General features: G+C 38.9%; 1 protein-coding gene and 2 long non-coding RNA genes across 7 annotated transcripts in view; 2 read left to right on the top strand and 1 right to left on the bottom strand.

Moving 5' to 3' along the window:
- The window catches only part of LOC124349519, a 21109-nt gene extending 10173 nt beyond the window's left edge, over nt 1-10936 (top strand). The window contains exons 2-7 of one of the 2 annotated variants that reach the window (XM_046800195.1): nt 2896-3064; nt 3139-3335; nt 4571-4700; nt 4882-4940; nt 9054-9610; nt 9946-10936. In XM_046800195.1, the coding sequence (XP_046656151.1) occupies nt 2896-3064; nt 3139-3335; nt 4571-4700; nt 4882-4940; nt 9054-9331 (833 nt within the window). In that variant the 3' untranslated portion in view covers nt 9332-9610; nt 9946-10936. Of the gene's footprint in view, nt 1-2895; nt 3065-3138; nt 3336-4570; nt 4701-4881; nt 4941-5866; nt 6081-9053; nt 9611-9945 lie in introns of those variants that run through there. The other variant, XM_046800196.1, reaches the window with a different exon arrangement.
- Nucleotides 1-17649, bottom strand: part of LOC124350502 — a 19918-nt gene extending 2269 nt beyond the window's left edge. Inside the window, exons 1-2 of the long non-coding RNA XR_006921034.1 lie at nt 17563-17649; nt 7358-7362 (exon numbers count right to left, since the gene is read on the bottom strand). This is a non-coding gene — a long non-coding RNA (uncharacterized LOC124350502). The remainder of the gene's footprint in view (nt 1-7357; nt 7363-17562) is intronic.
- On the top strand, nt 15770-18618 carry LOC124350263. 4 transcript variants are annotated; one of them, XR_006920611.1, is made up of 7 exons: nt 15770-16007; nt 16080-16198; nt 17565-17648; nt 17708-18026; nt 18103-18332; nt 18399-18517; nt 18578-18618. It is a non-coding gene; the product is annotated as an uncharacterized LOC124350263 (long non-coding RNA). The 4 variants fall into 4 exon arrangements; XR_006920614.1 differs by lacking the exon at nt 18578-18618 and having other exon boundaries at nt 17726-18026; nt 18399-18429; XR_006920613.1 differs by lacking the exon at nt 18578-18618 and having other exon boundaries at nt 18404-18429.

The raw sequence follows: 18618 nt of genomic DNA, 5'->3' as shown, positions 1-18618 counted from the left end.
AGGGCGGACACCCCATACTTTGGGTCGGTCCAGCCGGTTGACGGATGGGTCCCGCGGTACTCTACTTGAAATATCTCTCTCTCTCTCTCTCCCGAAAAAAAAATTGAAGGGAAAATACACACGCCGTTGAAAACGCGCGGTTTTTTTTTAGCCGAGAGCATCTTTTATGTTTTCCATTTTATTTTATTTTATTTTATTTTTGTGGGCGACGTCGGGCCGCGGGAGTGAGCGTGTGCGTGTGGGTATATTCTTTTTGATTCCCGCGTGAAGAGCCAGACTGCTTGGCTGCTCCGAGTGGCCTTGGGCGGTTTTGCGTTCGTTCGGGAGTAGCGCCCGGTTTCTCTCTCCCACCACCTCGAAAAGAAAAACACGAACGAACCAACGAAACGACGACGACTGATGGTCACAAATATAAACGATAGTCTGGTGTGGTCCTGGTATTTTATTTTTTCTTTTTCTTTTTTTTTTCTTTCGGGAGAGAGTTGGCTGATGCGTAGCCGAGCTGCTACTTTCGACCTTCTTCTTCTTCTTCTTCTTCTTGTATTCGTTCTCCTTTTTCTTTTCTTTTTTTTCTCTCTCTCTCTCTCCTATTCTTTTCCTTTTTTCCCGCGGTCGTTGTGCGCGCCACATCCCTCCCGAACTACATAACGCCTCAAACATTTTTTTTTTCTTTTTTCTTTCTTATTTTTACCTGCTGCGATTATTGAAAGTGAGCACAGGTTGTTGTTGCTTATGGGTCTGCTCGGAAAACATGGCCTCCAACCGCGTTCATATCGCCCGCCCGCCCTTCTTCCACTATATTTTTGTCCTTTTTTTTCCCCTTTTGGGGGTTTTTGAGGAGGACCTCAGGGTCCAGCACGTCCGGAAGTGGAAGGAAAAATGAAATAAACTCACGAAAATTTGCGGGGACTTGTGGCTTTCCTTTTGTGTCGTACGATTTTTGTCGAAATGATTTCATAATTTTACATTTTTTCCTTAAAAAGGAACAAAAAAAAAAATGTTTAAAAGAACCGGTCGCACTCTACAAAAAAATTTTAACATTTTTTTTTTTTTTTTTTTTTTTCCTAATCAGAATCTCATTGAACTTCGCTTTGAATTCATTAGTCGACTCATTCAACCAAAACGTTTTGTGTCAGGTTATGCTGGTTTTCTACCTTTTTTTCTTCTTTTTTATGAAATCAAATTTTTTGATATGAACGTGATGAAGACAGCCAAGCAACACACACACAAGGCTAGTTTTTTTTTCTATGGAATTGAAATATTATTTTTAAAAAATGAAAAAAAAACGACATGTACATACAACTGGCGATCATTTTTTGGGGTTTGTCTGTTGTGTGTCTCGAATCGCATTTTTGTGGTTCGTTTTTTTTTTTTATTTTATTTTATTTTATTTCATTTTTTTAAGGACAAGCAAATCATCTGGGCCAAGCAAAAAAACCCTCAGAGCTTGAAGTGAAAAAAAAGAAAGAAAAGAAAAAACCACCGAATATCCCGATAGAGAAAAACGAAATAATGACAGAGTATATGTAACACGATCAAATTCAAAGCCATCCATCTTTTCACGTGTATAATATTTTTTCTCGAAAAAAATGTTTCAATTGGAAATAGTTCCTGGAAATTTGTTTCAAAAACTTGGCTTTTACACAGACACACACTCTCTCTCCCCCCCTACGTGTTATACAGTTGGGAAAATAAATTTTATTTTATTTTACTTTATTTGACGGTGGCGATATTTTTAGCTCCGGGAGAGAGTCACACACAAGACACAAGGGGGAGGAGGACCCGCCCAGATTTTGTTTTTAGTAGACGGATATTTAAATTGAATTGATTTGAGTTCAAATATTATTAGTAAATGCCGGGACAAGTATTTCTCAAAAGTTTCATGTCCTTTTAATCAAAAACGGCGATTAAAAATGGATCGAAATGTTCCCCTATAATTGATTGTCCGTCCTTCGAGTTTCTGATTAATCGAGATGAATTACGTGTACATTCTTTACAAAGAAACCGGACGAGATATTTGATTGAGATAATTTTTTTAAATTTCAAATCGAGCGCTCTTATTATAATCTCAAAAAAGATTGATGGGGTTGCGCAACCGTAATCGAGCAATAACAACACGGCCGGCCCCCAATGCTGAGTCGGGATGACAGCCAGCAGTCGGACCGTCGAAAATCATATCACATCACCTGCATAATGGCCACTTATAATGTGTGTGTAGACTCTTTGGAATCCAATTCTCCTTTTCTTTTCGGTTTTGCCCTAGCAGTGCTAGCTAGTATAGTCTCACATGTGTGTGTGTATATAAGAACAAGAAAAACAGATTCCACTTTGTGAAGCTTCTGGGAAAAAAGTTGCTGGGCAATGTTTCGTGACGCAGATAATCCGTTAGACACACGAGACCGCCGCCATTTTCTTCTTCTTCTTCTTCTTGGACATTTTGATTCCTCCCCCCCCCCTCCTTTTTATTATCAGATGATGTCAGTTTCACTTTCTTGATATTACCCATCTCACGATTTGAAAAATCTTTTTTACCCGCCTTTTTATTTTGATTCCCATTCCTCCGGAGATGGTAGTGTCGTCGTCGTTCTCAAACCTGTCGCCCCTGACCACTTTTTTTTTATTTGGAGGGGGGGACAAAGTTGTCCCGATCGTTCGGATAGAAAAAATTTTCCGCTGAAAAAGAAATTCGTGGAATTTTTGGTTTCCATTTGATTTGTTTGTATTTTTTTATTACATTTTATTGTTGATACAACCGCGCGCGTGTGTACGTATGATTCCCCGAATTTCTTCAACATTTTTATTAGTAATTCAAAATTTGCATATGACGCAATGGATTCGAAATTTTGGTCTAAATGTCAAAAATATATTTTAATTTGATTTTGTCTTAATAAACAGCACGGTCTCCAGTGGCGTACGGACTGGAGGACTCTGTGACGGTCAAGAAACAGCAGAGGCTCATCCTGCGCTGCCGGACGAGAGGCAATCCGGTGCCGGGAGTCGTCTGGTACAAGGACGGCAAGCCGTTGAACGCGGCCAGCAAACGGGTCCGCATTAAAACCAAAAGGTAAACGCAATCTCTTCCTGGTTGTCTTATTATGTTGTTCATTATCAAATGAAATCCAATTAATTCATTTTCAGGCGTCGATCGACGCTGAGAATCCGCTGCGTCAAGGAAGAAGACGCCGGACTGTACGAGTGCCGGCCAAGCAACGTGATCGGCACCGGTACGGCTTCGCGATCCAAAGTCACTGTCGTCAAAGTCACTGCCGGCCCGTCGTCATCCTCCGATCCGTCCTCGTCGTCGAAACTGAGTAGCAGCCTGAGGCCATCCAACGGTACACCTACTTACTACCTACTTACTGATTTTGACCGTCTACTTGATTTCAAAAGAATCGACAAAAATAACCAGATGCGACTCTGCTGTGGACACGGGCAGACAACACACACACACACACACACTGGAAAAAAAATAATCAAAATCAAAAATCGAAAGAATTTATCAAGTAAAAGAGTTGAGGAATGTTTTGGGACGAAAAAAGAATTCCGCTGGTGGGATTTTAGAAATGCCGGTCCGGTCGTCGTCTCTTTTCTTAGCGGCCCTTTATTGACAAGTGTGCATAGAAGAGAAAAAAAAAAGCTGGGCCGATCTATTGGAATTCTACCGCTCAACTGTGTGATTGCTGCTGCTGCTGCTGCTGCTGGATTTTTATTTATTTTTATTTTTTCCGTTAAGAGACCGGCCAGCAGCAGCAGCAGGAGGGAGTCCAGCACACAGCGGGTGAAAACACAACAAATTGTAGATGGATTGATGCTGACCGAAAGAGGAAGAGAGAGAGTAATGGCGTCGGCCGGCCCCGATTAATGGGCCCACGTCAAACTCGCTATAGAGCTGGCCAGCAGGCTCTTTGGGTGGTGGGGGGGGGGGGGGAGCCGAGAGAAAAAAAAAAGCCCCAAAAGCTTTGGGACAAGCAGAGATTCCTCCTCACTCTGATTATTCCTAGTGTTGACATTCAAAGGCGGTCTCCTCCTCCTCCTCCTCCTGCCCAGCAGCTTGACCCACTGAATCCTTATTCAGCACACACACGGCCAGCAGAGAGAGATTCCTTCTAGACACAATTTGCCGGCCAGCCGCCGCCGCCGAGCCAAGAACCGATTGTCATCATCACAAATCGCCTCAACAGAAAATGAAACTTTTTTATTTTATTTTATTTTATTTTATTTAAAAAAAACACTAAGGAGCAGCAGGTGATCTATAAAGTTCTGGAGAGGCGGCCGACCACTGCCCAGCACCCCAAACTTGGGTGGTCGCCTAATATGTCAAGAGTTCCCATTGCGATGAGAAAAAAAGAATCAGAAAACAGGTTTCCAGCAGCTTCTAAAGGGCCGTCCGTGTGTGTGTGTTTGTTGCCCATTTGTGAAGTATCATCGCGAGCTGCCTTTTTCTCTCGTGTCTGTGTCCAGCAACGCAATTATAGACAAATTGAGCTGGGGGAATTTATTAATCGATGGTTGCTTTTTGTTTTGGTTGTCTTTTTTAATGATCATAAATAATCCATTTGATGATTATTAGGATCTTCTTCTACGTCGTCGTCGTCGTCGTCGCTGTGGCCGCTGATCGCCCTGCCGTGCCCGATCGACTCGTTTTGCCTCAACGGCGGCACTTGCAAATACTACGAGGCCGTCGGCGAGCTCGTCTGCCAGTAAGTTTTTCGCTTGCCTTATTTCGATCGCGTGACCTTATTCAACTATCAAAATGGCCTCGCCAAAAGAAAGAAACGAAAACAAAAAATCTTTTATCCGAAAAAAGACGAAAATATCGATGGCATTTTTCATTTGATATTTTTTCCTTTTTTCTTTTCTCTGTGTGTTTCTCTCTCTCAGGTGCGCCGAGGGCTACAAGGGCCAGCGCTGCGAAAACAAGGACATTTACAATTTAGGAAGTAAGTCGTCCGTTTGGGCCTTTTAAAAAAACAAACCAAATAGAAAACGAAAATATTTTTATATATATCTAAGAAAAGATGTGGGGTGTTTTTCATCTTTTTTTGACCTGTTATATTACGTATAAACTACCGGTGTCAGACATCCATTGTGCCAAAAGAGTATACCCCCCGTCCACCGGTCCGTCCGTTTTCCAACTATTAGACATTTACTGGCGTCTGCCAACGATCCACACACGCACAATCTAGAGCCCAATGACGTCACATAAAAGTCATGTGTCGTGTGTGTGTGTGTCTGGGTCGCGGAGCTCAACACACAAATTCAAAAAATGTCAACCGTTTTCTTCTAGACTCGACCATATATATAAAGTCGCCAGGGAAACACACACACACGCAACAATTTCTCTCTCTCTCTCTCTCTCTCTCATTTGCATATTCTTTTATAAGCTCGTATTATTGACTTATTATTACATTTTTTTTTATTACCTTCACACACACAAAATATTTTGGTTGTCTTTTTTTGATCGAGGAAAAAAAAATAGAAGAATAATTTTTTATTATTTTTTGTAAATGTTGACTTGATCGGAATGAACGCAATTTTTTTCCCCTAAATTTTCCAATTCGTAGAATAATTTTTTGATTTTAAATTCAGAGCCGTTCCCCCCCCCCCCCTCCTTATCCTATTAAAGAGACAAAAGAAATCATCATGGTATATAATGCACGCTTTTTTAAATATTTTTCACGCTAACGGGGGTTTGTTGTTCATTACACCTGATTTTTATTTTTAATTATTATTATTATTATTTTTATTACTCGCTTTTCTGCATACATATACACCCCGATTTTTTCTTTATACGAAACAACAAGAAAAACAAAAGAAATTTTGATTGATTCAATTCTAATGACCATCCAAACTCTTGACAATTCAGCCGATACGTTGGGTGGTGTCGAAGCCGATATGAGGACGCTCGCCTTGTACTTGGGCAAGTGAAAACCCAAAAAAAAACTCAAAACTCGAAAAAAATCAAAAATCAACACACACACAAACAAACCAAAAAAACGCAAAATTTTCAATAAAAAAAAATTCAAAAAAATAAAAAAAAGACATGCGAAATCATCGTCATCATCATCACCCGTTTTTAGGTAATATTATACGGTCGTAAAATTATATATGTGACACCGCTTTATATTTTTCTTTTTGTTACACATTTTTCCTGGGCTTTTATTATTTTAAAATGTTGATTGGCTTTTTGATTTCTTCTTTCCACTTTTAACCGCTTCTCGCTTGTGCTTGGAAATGATGTACCTTGGGTTTTTTTTTTCATTTAATATATCTAAATACTTATATGTATATTTTATTTCTCTTTGATTTGTATTCTTTATACCCAACTAACTGCGGTTGATTGATGCACGGCCAAGGTCCGCCCATCACAGCGTCTCTTCTTCTTACTTTTTTGACCGAATCATTCTGATTAATAGTCTGGCGGCGTTTGTCCCGAGTGCGCAACCGTCGAAAGGCAACGGGAAAAAAAAAACTTTCGCCATTCTTATCATCTTTTTCCCGACAATTTTTATATCATTTTGTGCCCACCACCGAAAAAAAAAAAAAGAAAACAAATGTCAAATAACCAAACAAAATGATGGTCGCATTAAATATTTTTGGTGTGGGGATTTAAGAGTATGTATAGTAGTAGTAGTAGTGGGTAGTAGTTGACTCGTCAAATTTGGAAACAACTCGTTACATTTTCTGACTCTTGGCTGGTGATTTTGTTTGGTTTGATTTGTTCGATTGTTTGGTGGAGATACAAACGACACGCTTTCGCTTCGGTTGTTTGGTTTGTTATTTTTCTGGAGGGGGGTTTTGCATTTTTGCGGAGTAGATATTTCGACAAAAAAAGAGGAGAGACTTTCCTGGAAAAATTAGTCACAAGTGCCGGTTAAAAAAAAAAGAAAATAAAGAAAAAATGATCCTGCTCAACCGATAGATATAGAAAAAAAAAAAAGAACTCGTTGCACGCACATCAGCAGGTTGACTCGCACACCGTTTCGTGTGAGTGACACAATAAGAGTGCCGGGCGAATCAAAGTGTGACCTTTCCCTTTTTATTGGGAGTCCAGCAGGTAGACGTTTATATATGTGCCACCCATCATTGCATAACTAGTTTAGTTTAGTTGTTTTTTTTTTCTTGTGGACTACTTACGGATCGACGGTTCAATCAAACGCTCGCCTAATATTCCCCCTCGCACACACACAACTTTGTCTCCATCTTCTTCTTTTATTTTTTATTTTGAAATCATTTCTGTTGAAAAACAAATGAAATATTTTCAAATTAAATGAAAAAAGAAAAACAAAAAGGGGAAGAATGGACACAAATTTATGCTGGAATGTTTCTCTATCCCCCCAGTTATTTGTATAACGACTAGTACTACCACTGCTCCGTAGTCAAACCAAAAAACAAGAAAAAACCAAACATAAAGTAAAAAGAGTTCGAACAGGATTCGTTGGACTCTGAAAAACAAACGTCGCCTCTTTGATATAGATTCTTCCGATTGATTTCTGTACACAACTCTTTTTTAAAAGCAAAATCATGTAAAAGGTCGTTGTTCCCGTGATACAGAAAAATAATAATCATGCCGAGATACCTGACCGAACCAAAGCTTTAAGTTCTTTATTTTATTTTATTTTATTTTATTTTATTTCCCTTCCGAAAAATATTTGTCTTTTTTTATTTGATTTCATTTTGTCATCTAGTCGATTCCATCTATAGTCAGGTTCATTTTTTTCGCTTGACGTTTCCACTGCGCACGGGACGACGTCTTTGTTGTCACCTCTCTGATTAGCAGAGCCGGCCAGCGGCAATCAAAACTTTAAAAAACAAAACAATTTCACAATTTTCTCACCAGTCTCTCTTACGTATAGGCATCTCCTCCTGTTACGTCAAAGAACTCACTGCGCTCCACACAAAAAAACAAATTCCCCGGAAAAAATCTCTGAAAAACCTGATCGGCTTCTTTTGACAGTGTATAACTTTCTAAGCGTCGTCGGCTAGAAAGAATATAATCATATAATCATAAAAAGAAACAAACCAAACAAAAAATAATAATAATAATAATCATCATATTATTGTTATTTTTCTTTTTTCTTGGGGAAAAACAAAATGAAAATGGTTGAAAAATAATTTTGCGCTATCTGGAAAATATCTACAATATGATGGTTTTGGCAATATACAGTGTCTGTGCGTCTGAAATATTGGAATAACTATGGTGAGACCGACGACTGGTAGTTCTGGTCGTGCTAATGTCACGGAATAGATTAATCAAAAGTCTCTCCAAGACATGTATTTCTCGAGTTTATTACACATTTAGACTTTTGATTATTACAAATGACCGTTATTACCCACGTTGAATTTCAATTTTAAAAAATCAAATCAATACGCTGTAGAATATTTCGAAATGTAGACTCTCTAGCGGAGCGCAGATTTTTAGAGACACGCGTCCATCGCATACGCACACGCACATTTCGTCGCTTTAGGAATTTATTCAATTTTTTTTTTTTCTGTTACTACATGTCAAATGTATTTAAGGCAGCACACACACACACACACACACACACACTGTCTGTATGTGTCTCTTTCTCTCCTTTTTTAGTTATCCTAACAAATAACCCAACGCAAAAAACACAAACAAAAACAAAACGAAATTTGTATGACACAATGTTGTGTTCGACTGATGTAGTTTGTCGTATATATATGTACGTATGGCGGATTTTTCGGAATCGAAACAATTCGACACAAATTTTCGTTTGGGTTTTGTCGTAACCGGTCCTTTTCCTTCTCTGCTCTACTCTACTCTACTCTCTCTCTCTTTGTATAGATACTATATACTGGTAGTCTCTTGTTATTTCCCTCTAAACTATTCTTCTCTGTCTTTAATGGCATATAATATTTAATGCTATCCAAAAATAATGAGCCGTGTTTTATCTTTCTCCACAAAAATTAATAACCCATCGCTTTCGATTCAGACTGGAATGTGAGCCCCCCTCTCTTTCTCTCAAATGAGACACAAAAAGGGCCTTTTGAAATTGATGTGCGTCTTTTATTTTTTGATTGGCCGGCAGAGGGCGGCAAGTGCAGAGGCGGCGGAGGCCGGATGGTGGGAACCAAATGCGTGCCGACGTACGGCGGAGTGGCTGGAATCGGAGGTGGAACGTCGGGCTCGCTCCTGGGTCCGACGGCGGCGGCCGGCTGGGCGGCCGTGCCCAATTCCAACAACCAGCTCACCTGGTGGCACTGGATCCAGGCGTCGGGCAATAAAATGAGCGGCGGCGGCGGCGGCGGCGCTGGTGGCGAGACGGACGACGACCAGAATTGCGGCGGAGATGACGACGACGATTAAATAAAACAACAACAACAACCACCCCAAAAAAAGAAACAGAAAAAAACAACAACAACTTTTTCTTCTTCCTCCTTCAACTTTGACTTTATTTTCCACCCCACGTCCGGATGGGCGGAGAACCTTCTCGACAGCAGCAACGACCGACAGCTGTGAGCTGCTGCTGCCCGCCCGCGCATCACTTTAGTTTTTCTCTCTCTCTCTCTTCTTAAATGTTCTTCTTTTTTTAAAGAAAAGCTTCTTCTTCTTCTTGTCCTTTTTCATCGCTCGGATCAATCAACGGTAAGCTGATTTATTATCCTTGCCCGGGAAATGGACAGACTGCTGCTGCTGCTGCCGGCCCGGCCCCCCCATATCCGCGCGCCTGACTCGTGGCTGCAGCAAATTGCCAGACCAAATAATATCAATAAATACGGGCCCGGTTCTTTTTCTTTCTTTCTTTTTCCGCCCGCTAGAAATAATAAACACACACACACGGCATCTCAGCAAAGTCACCGGGCAAAAGGGGCTGGCTGGCTGGCTGGCGCAGTAGTATCTGTTTGACCCATAGCACTCTGTTGCTGCTGCTCCTTTATGGATGGCCCAGCTTGACTCTGCGCATTTATTTTCATTGGCAGGTATTTTCGTCTCGTGTCCAACGAGGAGAGAGAGGCAGGGGAAGAAACGGACGGGAAGAAAAAGGCGCACCGAAATTTTTGTTTTTTTTTTTTGAAAAAGGAAAAAAATTGTTTTTTTTTCCCCAATTTTATTTCGGTCGTCTGTAGCTCAGAGTGCGGACGCACTCCGGAGGCGGTTTTTTCTTTAAAAAAAAAATAATTAAATTTAAATTAAAAAAAATCGAAAAAAAAAAATTGAATTCGAATGGAAAACGAGTAGTCACTTTTTAAAAACTGCGAAGACGACGAGATGAAATAAGCGCGGGGATCCACACAGCAACGTCCAACGAAAATGAAAAAAACATGTTATAATATTATAATGTGCTTATATTTGTACAGCTATAGTATACCTGTGTATACCGTATTTTACCAAAATGTTATTTGGAACCAGTTTCTTTTCCTCCACTCTCCCCTCCCCCCTTACCGAACAAATTTTCTTGATTTCTTATTAAATGGCGGTGCATTCAAAAAATGTCTTTTCTTAAATGGTACACACACAAAACTATTTCCCCCAGTAAAAATGTCCCAAATATTTTTTTTTTCTCTTTTTCTGAAAATTCTCTCAAACCTTCCGATCGATTTCGGCCAGTATTTTGTCTAAAAGAAAAAAAGGGCTTTTGTTTTTTCAAGTAAACAATAATCTGTGCATGTTTGATGTAACTCCAGCTCGTCCCTTTTTTTCAAATAATTTATATAATAATTGAGCCAAACAGCACAGTTGATCTATACTCTTTGAATTCTATTCGTCTCTGTTGTTGTAATGACGTGTGTGTTGCCCAGCTTTTTCTGCCTCTCCTATATAACCGCCACAGCAGCTCCTCTCCGATCAAGTCGAAATGCGAATAAGGATATAATAATTAAATGTGTAAAGAACAGACCATCAGACGAATCAAAAAAAGAAATTGGAGATTAAAAAAAAAAAAAAAACATAATTTTAGAAAAAAAAGTCATAGAGGCTGAATGTATTTTTATTTGAATTTTTTTTTATACAAATTTTTGTTATATGTATATTATAAATAGTATTTTCATTTTTTTTTTCGTCGTGGAGAAAATTAAAATTTTTGGGTTCTCCCTTTGAATTATTTTTTGGATTTTATAAAGATCGATTTTTTAAATAATTCACCAGCGCGCCACCGCCACTGATGTTTTCTCTCTCCTTAAAAAAAATAATAATATTCCATTAATGGAAAAAAAAGGAAGTGAAATTAATTTCTTGATGACGCTTTTTTTTCATATTTCAAACAAATAAAATAAAAGAAACAAAAATTGCGCTTATAACTCCCCCGCGGATTTTTGATGTTCTCGTTGCAATCGAAAGCTCTCCTCTCTACCACCACCACCATCAATTGTCTGAAATTGAAAAGAAGAGAAGTTGGAAACAAACAAACAAAACAAAAGAAAGCGAACGAAAAAAAAAATAAAATCAAGTAAAACGAAATTGGGGTTATCACCTTTTGTTTGTTTGTTTGTTACCTTTTTCACTTCAACTTTCTTTCTTGTAGTATATTTTTTTCGCGTTGAAAGGAAGGAGCTTTTTGAGAAACAAAAAAGAACATGAGGACACACAATCCGCAGCAATTGTTTTGTTAGCATTGTTATTTTTCTCTCTCTCTCTCTCCCTCTCTCTCCCGTTCGCTCTCGTGTGTGTATCGTGTCGTGTGCGGGCGTGTCAAAGTTAACTCTCGTGTATAGTCAAAACAATGGCGGCTTTTTTATATATATATATATATTATTACTTCATTTTCGATAGGATGTATACCAACCTTGTATATCCATCGATTTATATACTCCTATATTACCACCCCCCTTCGACACCCTCCCGCAAAACAACAAAAATGTCAGCTGTTTGTTCAGTTCATTAATTCCAGTAATTAAATTAGTGACGGCAGCCAATAATGAAAAACACAACCGAAACCAAATCCAATCCACCACCAATCCACCACCAGATCACTGATGTTCCATGTCATATATTTTTTTTTTTGTCCAAGTTTTCTTTTTAATTCGTCGCCGTTGGCCAACATCACACGACAGCACGAAACACACCACACACACACACATAACACACACACACTTTTATAAATCATTTTTTTTTAAAGCCTGCACACATCACAGTTTGGAAAAAAAAGTCGTTTCGAAATTGAGGTAATAATCAAATAGAAAATAATGAAATTTGAAATAAATAAGAAAATCTAAAAAAAAAAAAAAAAATGAAAATTTTTAAAATAAATAAAAAAAAAATCTCCAATATGCCAACGCAATCAAAATCCGAAACACTCCTGGAAAATTAAGCCGTTTGTAAATCATCGGTAATCATATTGAAATGAATTATTAACAAACACGTAAATAACAATCAATTTAATTCTCTCCCCTCCCCCCCCAACGAATATATAACCGCATTACACACACACACACACACACACACAACACAACATCTAATACACATGCAATAATTAAAAATATATAACCCTCGCCGTTTTTCTTTACAGGGTTTCGATGATTTTTTTTTTACATGTATACATCACATAAAAAAGAAACACATTTTTGTTCGAAATTAATTTTCATCGTCACAGTAAATAGCAAAAGAAATTTCGTTTTATTTTAATTTTTTTTTAGATTTGTGTTTTTCAGTTATTTTGTTATTATGATTTTTTCTATACAAACCAACCCGATTCTTGTCGTTTGTCGTTGTTGTTATTGTCCAGAAATATTAAAAAATAATAATATGTTTTTTCTCTCGCTGGTCTACTTCGTCTTTTACTTTTTATCTTCTATATTACTTTTAAATAATTCTTTCTATTTTGTTGTTCATTTTTTTTTACTCAACATCAACTTTTTGTTGCATTGTTTGTGACTTTATATAAATATATATACTTGCTGCCCCTCTCTATTATATATATATTATATATACAAACAGTACGCACACCAAATGATTGTAAATAAATATACTATAGTGACAGTAAAAAATCCAAGACTCTCCCAACTTGAAATTATTTGTCCATCATATTAAAATGTCCTGGGCGAAGTCGATGAGTCGACTTTTTCTTAAAATCAGATATATCTTAATTGGATTAGACACATAATTAAAAGAAGCCAAAATTCCACGTTCGTGTCTCTCCCTCATCACAGTTCATCAAGTGGAAAACGTTGTCGCGGGTTAAGCTGGGATTTTCCACGAAAAAATAAACCTGATTTAGTCTATTGATATATCTGCTGCTGGGTAGTTAACCACGTCGTCGTCGTCGTCCAGATCTAATGCAGTTTTTGTTATTCGACGGTTGGCGAAACCGGGGGTATATATAATTCCTCGAATGGGTGTTTACACATCCACCCAGCAGCAGGCAAAAAAAAGTTGAATCTAAAAGATCCGAAATGTATACAGTTGGCAGCGTTCTTCTCACGAAAAATCTAATTCTCCTTTTGGGAAAGGGGATAAAACGCGATGCCGCCATCTTCACCTCTCATCGCTCGGCGGCATTTGGGTGCCGTTGTTAAATAAACACACACGGAGGAAGAGGGGGGAAATAATATCGGGCCCACAAGATGAACGAGATGGAGTTCACACGGGCGTCAATAAATAAAATCCGATCGAGACGAGAAAGAAAAATAAAGATGTAATAATCGCCGATGAGCAACACAACAGCTGTGTGATCTTTATCGGCGAGCAAAGAAAAAAAAGCTCAGCTGGTTGATTGACATAATGACTGGACTGGAACGTTTTATTTTCTATTTTATTTTATTTTCTCTTCTCTATGTGTGTGTGTGTATTGGCCGGCGGCAGAGCGTACGCATATGAGTCGGAGAGGGGCCCCTTTTTAAACATGCAGATGATAATCTCTCGGCGACGATATCAAATGCATTTATTTGATATGGTGCGCTGCTGCTGCTGCGCCGAAGAGCCACCCGAGAGAGAGAGAGAGAGAGAGAGAGATCGGTTCGTGTGTGTATCTGCTCTCCCGCGTTCGTGTGTGTAATACTTTCACGTTGGGCATTTGAATTATTCCGACGTCGAGGTATTCCTCAGTTGAGACTCTCGGGTTCCTCCATCGTCGCGCATGCCATGACCATATCGAGGGAGAAAGAGAGCTTTTGCCCAGCACACACACACGGTGGATCTAGTCGTCGGCCGGGGCTATCGCATGTCTCTCTCTTCTCTCCTTCAAGTTCAAAAGTATCCCAGTGCTGCACGCGCGCTCGCTCCAATCCCCAACTTGTGCAGCACAGTTACACTGAACTGATGGTGGATGGACGACACACACACGACTTAAGTGGCTCGCCTTCTGCTGCTGCTGCTGGCCCGTCCAAACTTGGCGGGCGGCGGCATCGCGCCCGTCAACGCGCAACTGCATTCTCTTTTTTTGTTTTGTTTTGTTTCTTTCCTCTATGGTGGCCATCACGCTATAGATTCTTTTATCTTTTTAGCCTCTCTTATTCAACTGAGACTCGACGACTGTAGAATAACGACAATGTCGGCGCGGAGGACATTTCGGCTGGATGGCGCTTCCGCCTTTATAAACCGCTGATGGATCAAATTCATTTCTACTATAACGTTTGGTTTGTTATTTCCTCATTTTGTTGCTTGGGCTGCGGTAGGGGAGGACCGCTGCTGGTGAGGTACCGGCAGGAGCTTTTTGGAGGAGAATCGACGGGATGATGCAACAACCATCTCCCTCCGTCGTTGGGTTGAGCAACGAATCAAAGCGTTGCGCTGTTGTTCGAGAGTCGGCCATCAATCTACGAGGAATACTTTTTTTTTCGCCATGGCGGATTCCATCGCAGAATTTTTATCCCAGGGTCTCTTGAATGTATTAGTTGCTTTTATGCGGCCAAAGAGATGGATGGACGGACGTGAGCTACGGAATGAAATAAGAGAGGAAAAGAAAGAAAGAAAGAAAGAAAAAAACACTCTCGCCCCGTCACAGCAGTGAGTGCTGCTGGTATATAATAGTTTGACCGCACAGATAGCGTCCAATCTCGACTCCATTTATTGCAGACCCTTTTCGAAAATAATTGAACCATTTACCTACTTCTGTGCGTCTAGTAAGTAGTACTGTCTCTGACTTCTTTTTCTTTTGGTCGATTTCAAGATTGGCCAGCTGTTTTTTTGCTTTTGTTGTTGCGTTTGCATTTTTTGGGGCTTTTTAGGTCGCACTCGGGACGCTTAAAGCTTCTTGCGTCAGTCCATAGATGGCAACGATTGCTATGGTGGATTGATTTGAACAGACAATACAGCATTTGTAAAAAGAAGTATTTTTGTAGGTTTGTACTTTGCTAATCATCTTTTATTCCTTATCATCAAGGGGTAATTGGTTACAACATTTCATCTGATCGTCTTGCATATGAACTTGGCTAAATCATTACAATTACCCAATTTTTCGCAATGCAATTCATTAGAATTGGCAAAAGGATAAGCATTGCCCTCGAACCGTTACATGAAGTAACACACTCAATTGACATTACATAATATAATAATGTAATAATAATAAAATAAAAATTTAATTGACTTATTTTCCGCTAACTTAAATTTAGAGTCATCTAGCGGTATTTTCCAAATACAAAATTTTTAGGGAATGGAAATAAAAATAAAGGTTCAAGAGATGTTAAATGTTTTATTTTAAATGTTTTATTTCACGAAAATATTATAATAGAATAAAAATGCAATCGAAAATTTTATATTTGACAAATTATTTGTCAGACATTTTATTAGCAGCGTGAGATAAGACTCAGACACGGCATCATTACATCAGCTGAGTGGCTGAGCCGTCATTCTCATTCTTGGCCGTAGAATTCGTCAGTCGTCAGTCGTGTTTTGTGCTCTGTTCGTTTATAACTTTGGGAAGAGGGATCGAATCACGCTGCGTTGAAGAATAGAAGGCAATTATTCATTTTCAAAATAAACTAAACTAACTAGAATGTGAAGGTTCTATTTTCTATGTAGCAGGAAACTACAAAGTGATAAATCATTGCAGTTTGAATCTGGTTCAAACATTAGACACATAAAATTCCAAAAGCTGTCATAAAACTTGGTAAGATAAACCAGCCGTCACATTCAAATCATGTTCAAATTGCCCTCAATGCTTATCAAAATTTCTTTAAAGGTCATATTGGATGGAGAAAGAGCTTGTGGGTTGGGCTAAGATTGCAAGATTGTTGTGTTACAAAATTTTCCAACATCGAAAAATTTGCAATCATCACTACTTCAAATCAAGAGAAGATGGTATGTGGTATAATCAGTTATGAAACCTTTCTGAAAAGTATAAGGTTTAGCAATCATTGTTTGGTGGATTGTTTTTATGTTTGTTCCCATGTTCTCATGCTCACACCCCACTAAGAGGAATGGACTAGTTAATAGTTTAGTTTTAATAGACTAGTTAATAGTTTAGTTTTAATAGACTAGTTAATAGACTAGCAGTATTTCGTTGTCGCCTACCATGTTCATGATGGACAAAGTCGAAAAGTAGGTGGAGACAGTCGTCAGGATGATTCCGACGACCAGTGTGATTTTGACCGGTACGGGATTGGATTTGTCACCAAGGAGAGTCACAGCTGCACAGATGAATCTTCCATCGAAATCCATTAGCTCTCTTTATGGCGGACATAGGACTTAGAATCATCTGTCGTGTCAGTTGTTCACACAAGTCTGTCGGAGAACACGAATCTTTGCTTCTGCTGTCGTACTCGACAATGTAGACATGATTGAACTTGAAACTAAAGTACTAGACTAGTTGCTGATTCACTTTACCGGAAAGATTCTGAAATTGCCAATTGCCTAGCTGTAGTTTAAAGAGATTTTGCTCAATCCGTAGTTAAACAACACGGTGCTGATACGGTATTACGGTTGAACACATTGTGATTCGTGATTGGATAGGTGCGGTATTTGTTATTTTTCAAGTTCAAGACCGCGAGGAAATATTTCGCTATTTTAGATCTTTGTTCTTAGTATATGCCGCAAACAGCTACTATTTCTTTAACAATTAAAAGTTGTATAATTAATTGTGCGTGTTTTAGCTTAGTTACATAGCTGTTATAATTCCGATTTTTGCGAAGAAGTGTTGGTGTGGATCTAGTATACCAAAATAATTTCATTGTATTGTATTGTAGATTTTCAAAAATTCATTTGACCGCGTTCCGTGTTGTTAAAAAGTGTCCATTACACTGTTACAGCGCTGCGTTGCTAATTATCTGACAAGTGAGCAGGCGAAGAAAAATAAGAACAATCGAAGGCGTCGATCGAAGGTTGTAATGCCATCGTTTCTTTGTCTCTATCTTGAATTTCACCCGCTACCTTCTCAAGGGTGTACCCGCTATTCCTTTCTTGAAGAAGTTACCACTCTATTGAGATCATTACGGCTCCAAACGAACTGGAGATCGGTTGTATAGTTCAATGTTGGAAGAAAGGGTTTAAGCTATTTTCGATTTTGCCAATAAAACCAAGTGGGCTTTATATCGTGGCGCCCACGTCTCCTTATTCACACTTAAAAACTTAAACTGGCTATAGGTTAATATTTGTCGCGATTTTATTAAATCCTCTAATGGCATGTTCCCAACCTAACGCTTGTTTAATTTGAATAAATGTCTTACAGGATGTGGCTCGGATTGGAACTTCATTTAGACTTTGGATGCTGTAAAAAACTGAAGAAGAAACGCGAGTTAACGATACTGCAGTGGTAAGCACTTGTTTTTCACTTTTTCGTTAAAAAACTAATAATGAAATTTTGAAGTGAAGGTCAACTTAATCATACAGACTGGCATTTTTATGGTGGAGGATTCAGAAGATAAACCTGCCTGCTTTTGGAACAGGTTCACTTCATTATTCGCCCTATTGATTTACCTGGGGAATCCATCATTCCACTAGTCTGTTACGAAAGTGATGCTAGTTACAAACGACACAATCTTCTCGAAAGTCTTCGAAGTCGACTAAAGAAGGAGAATTTATTGCGAGCAGAACAGGAATTAACATTCGTTTTCTAACCAATGAACAACTGGGTGCGTAAAGCTCAACACATCACACGGGGGACATTTCTTGTCATTGCAACAATATTATGGTATTTGAGCACTTTAACTCAACGTTGCCTAAATGTATAACTTTTTCTTATTGCTATTAATTGGTAACGGGTATAGATTCAAACTGACGCCGGTTGAGACTGGTTTGGGTCTTAAAATCCACTGGACTCATCAGACTATTCCGTTTCCTGCATGCTGATACACTTTGGATCCTGCGACAAGTACCGAATACTCGACGGATCGTCTGATAATTTAGAGCAAACATTTTGGGGCATCTCTCGTTCGACATTTCAGCGCATTCTACCTCCCGCTTAAATCGACGGTTTGCAACTTAACCATAAATTTGTGTAGGAAAAAATGTTTAAAAATCCTTTGGTTTCAATGAAGTGAATGATCATGTGTTTGAAACTTAGATAAGTTTGCAGAGGAAGAGAGGAATATTTTCAAAAAAGCCGACTGTCCTTCAAACGGTTTGAAATGAAAGATTTATTTATTCACCAAGAAACGAGTCAAACGACTTACATGTCAAATGGTATAAAGTGAGTTTGAAGCCATGACCATTTGGTATTCATTTTGATATTGGTTTTTGTAGACCCATCCCCAGCAACGTCAACTTGCAGAAGGAAAGGCCAG

The sequence above is a fragment of the Daphnia pulicaria genome, chromosome 7 (assembly GCF_021234035.1).
Source record: "Daphnia pulicaria isolate SC F1-1A chromosome 7, SC_F0-13Bv2, whole genome shotgun sequence".
Taxonomy (NCBI): domain Eukaryota; kingdom Metazoa; phylum Arthropoda; class Branchiopoda; order Diplostraca; family Daphniidae; genus Daphnia; species Daphnia pulicaria.
Note: the sequence above shows the minus strand (reverse complement) of the source record. Positions and strands in the feature narration are given on the sequence as shown.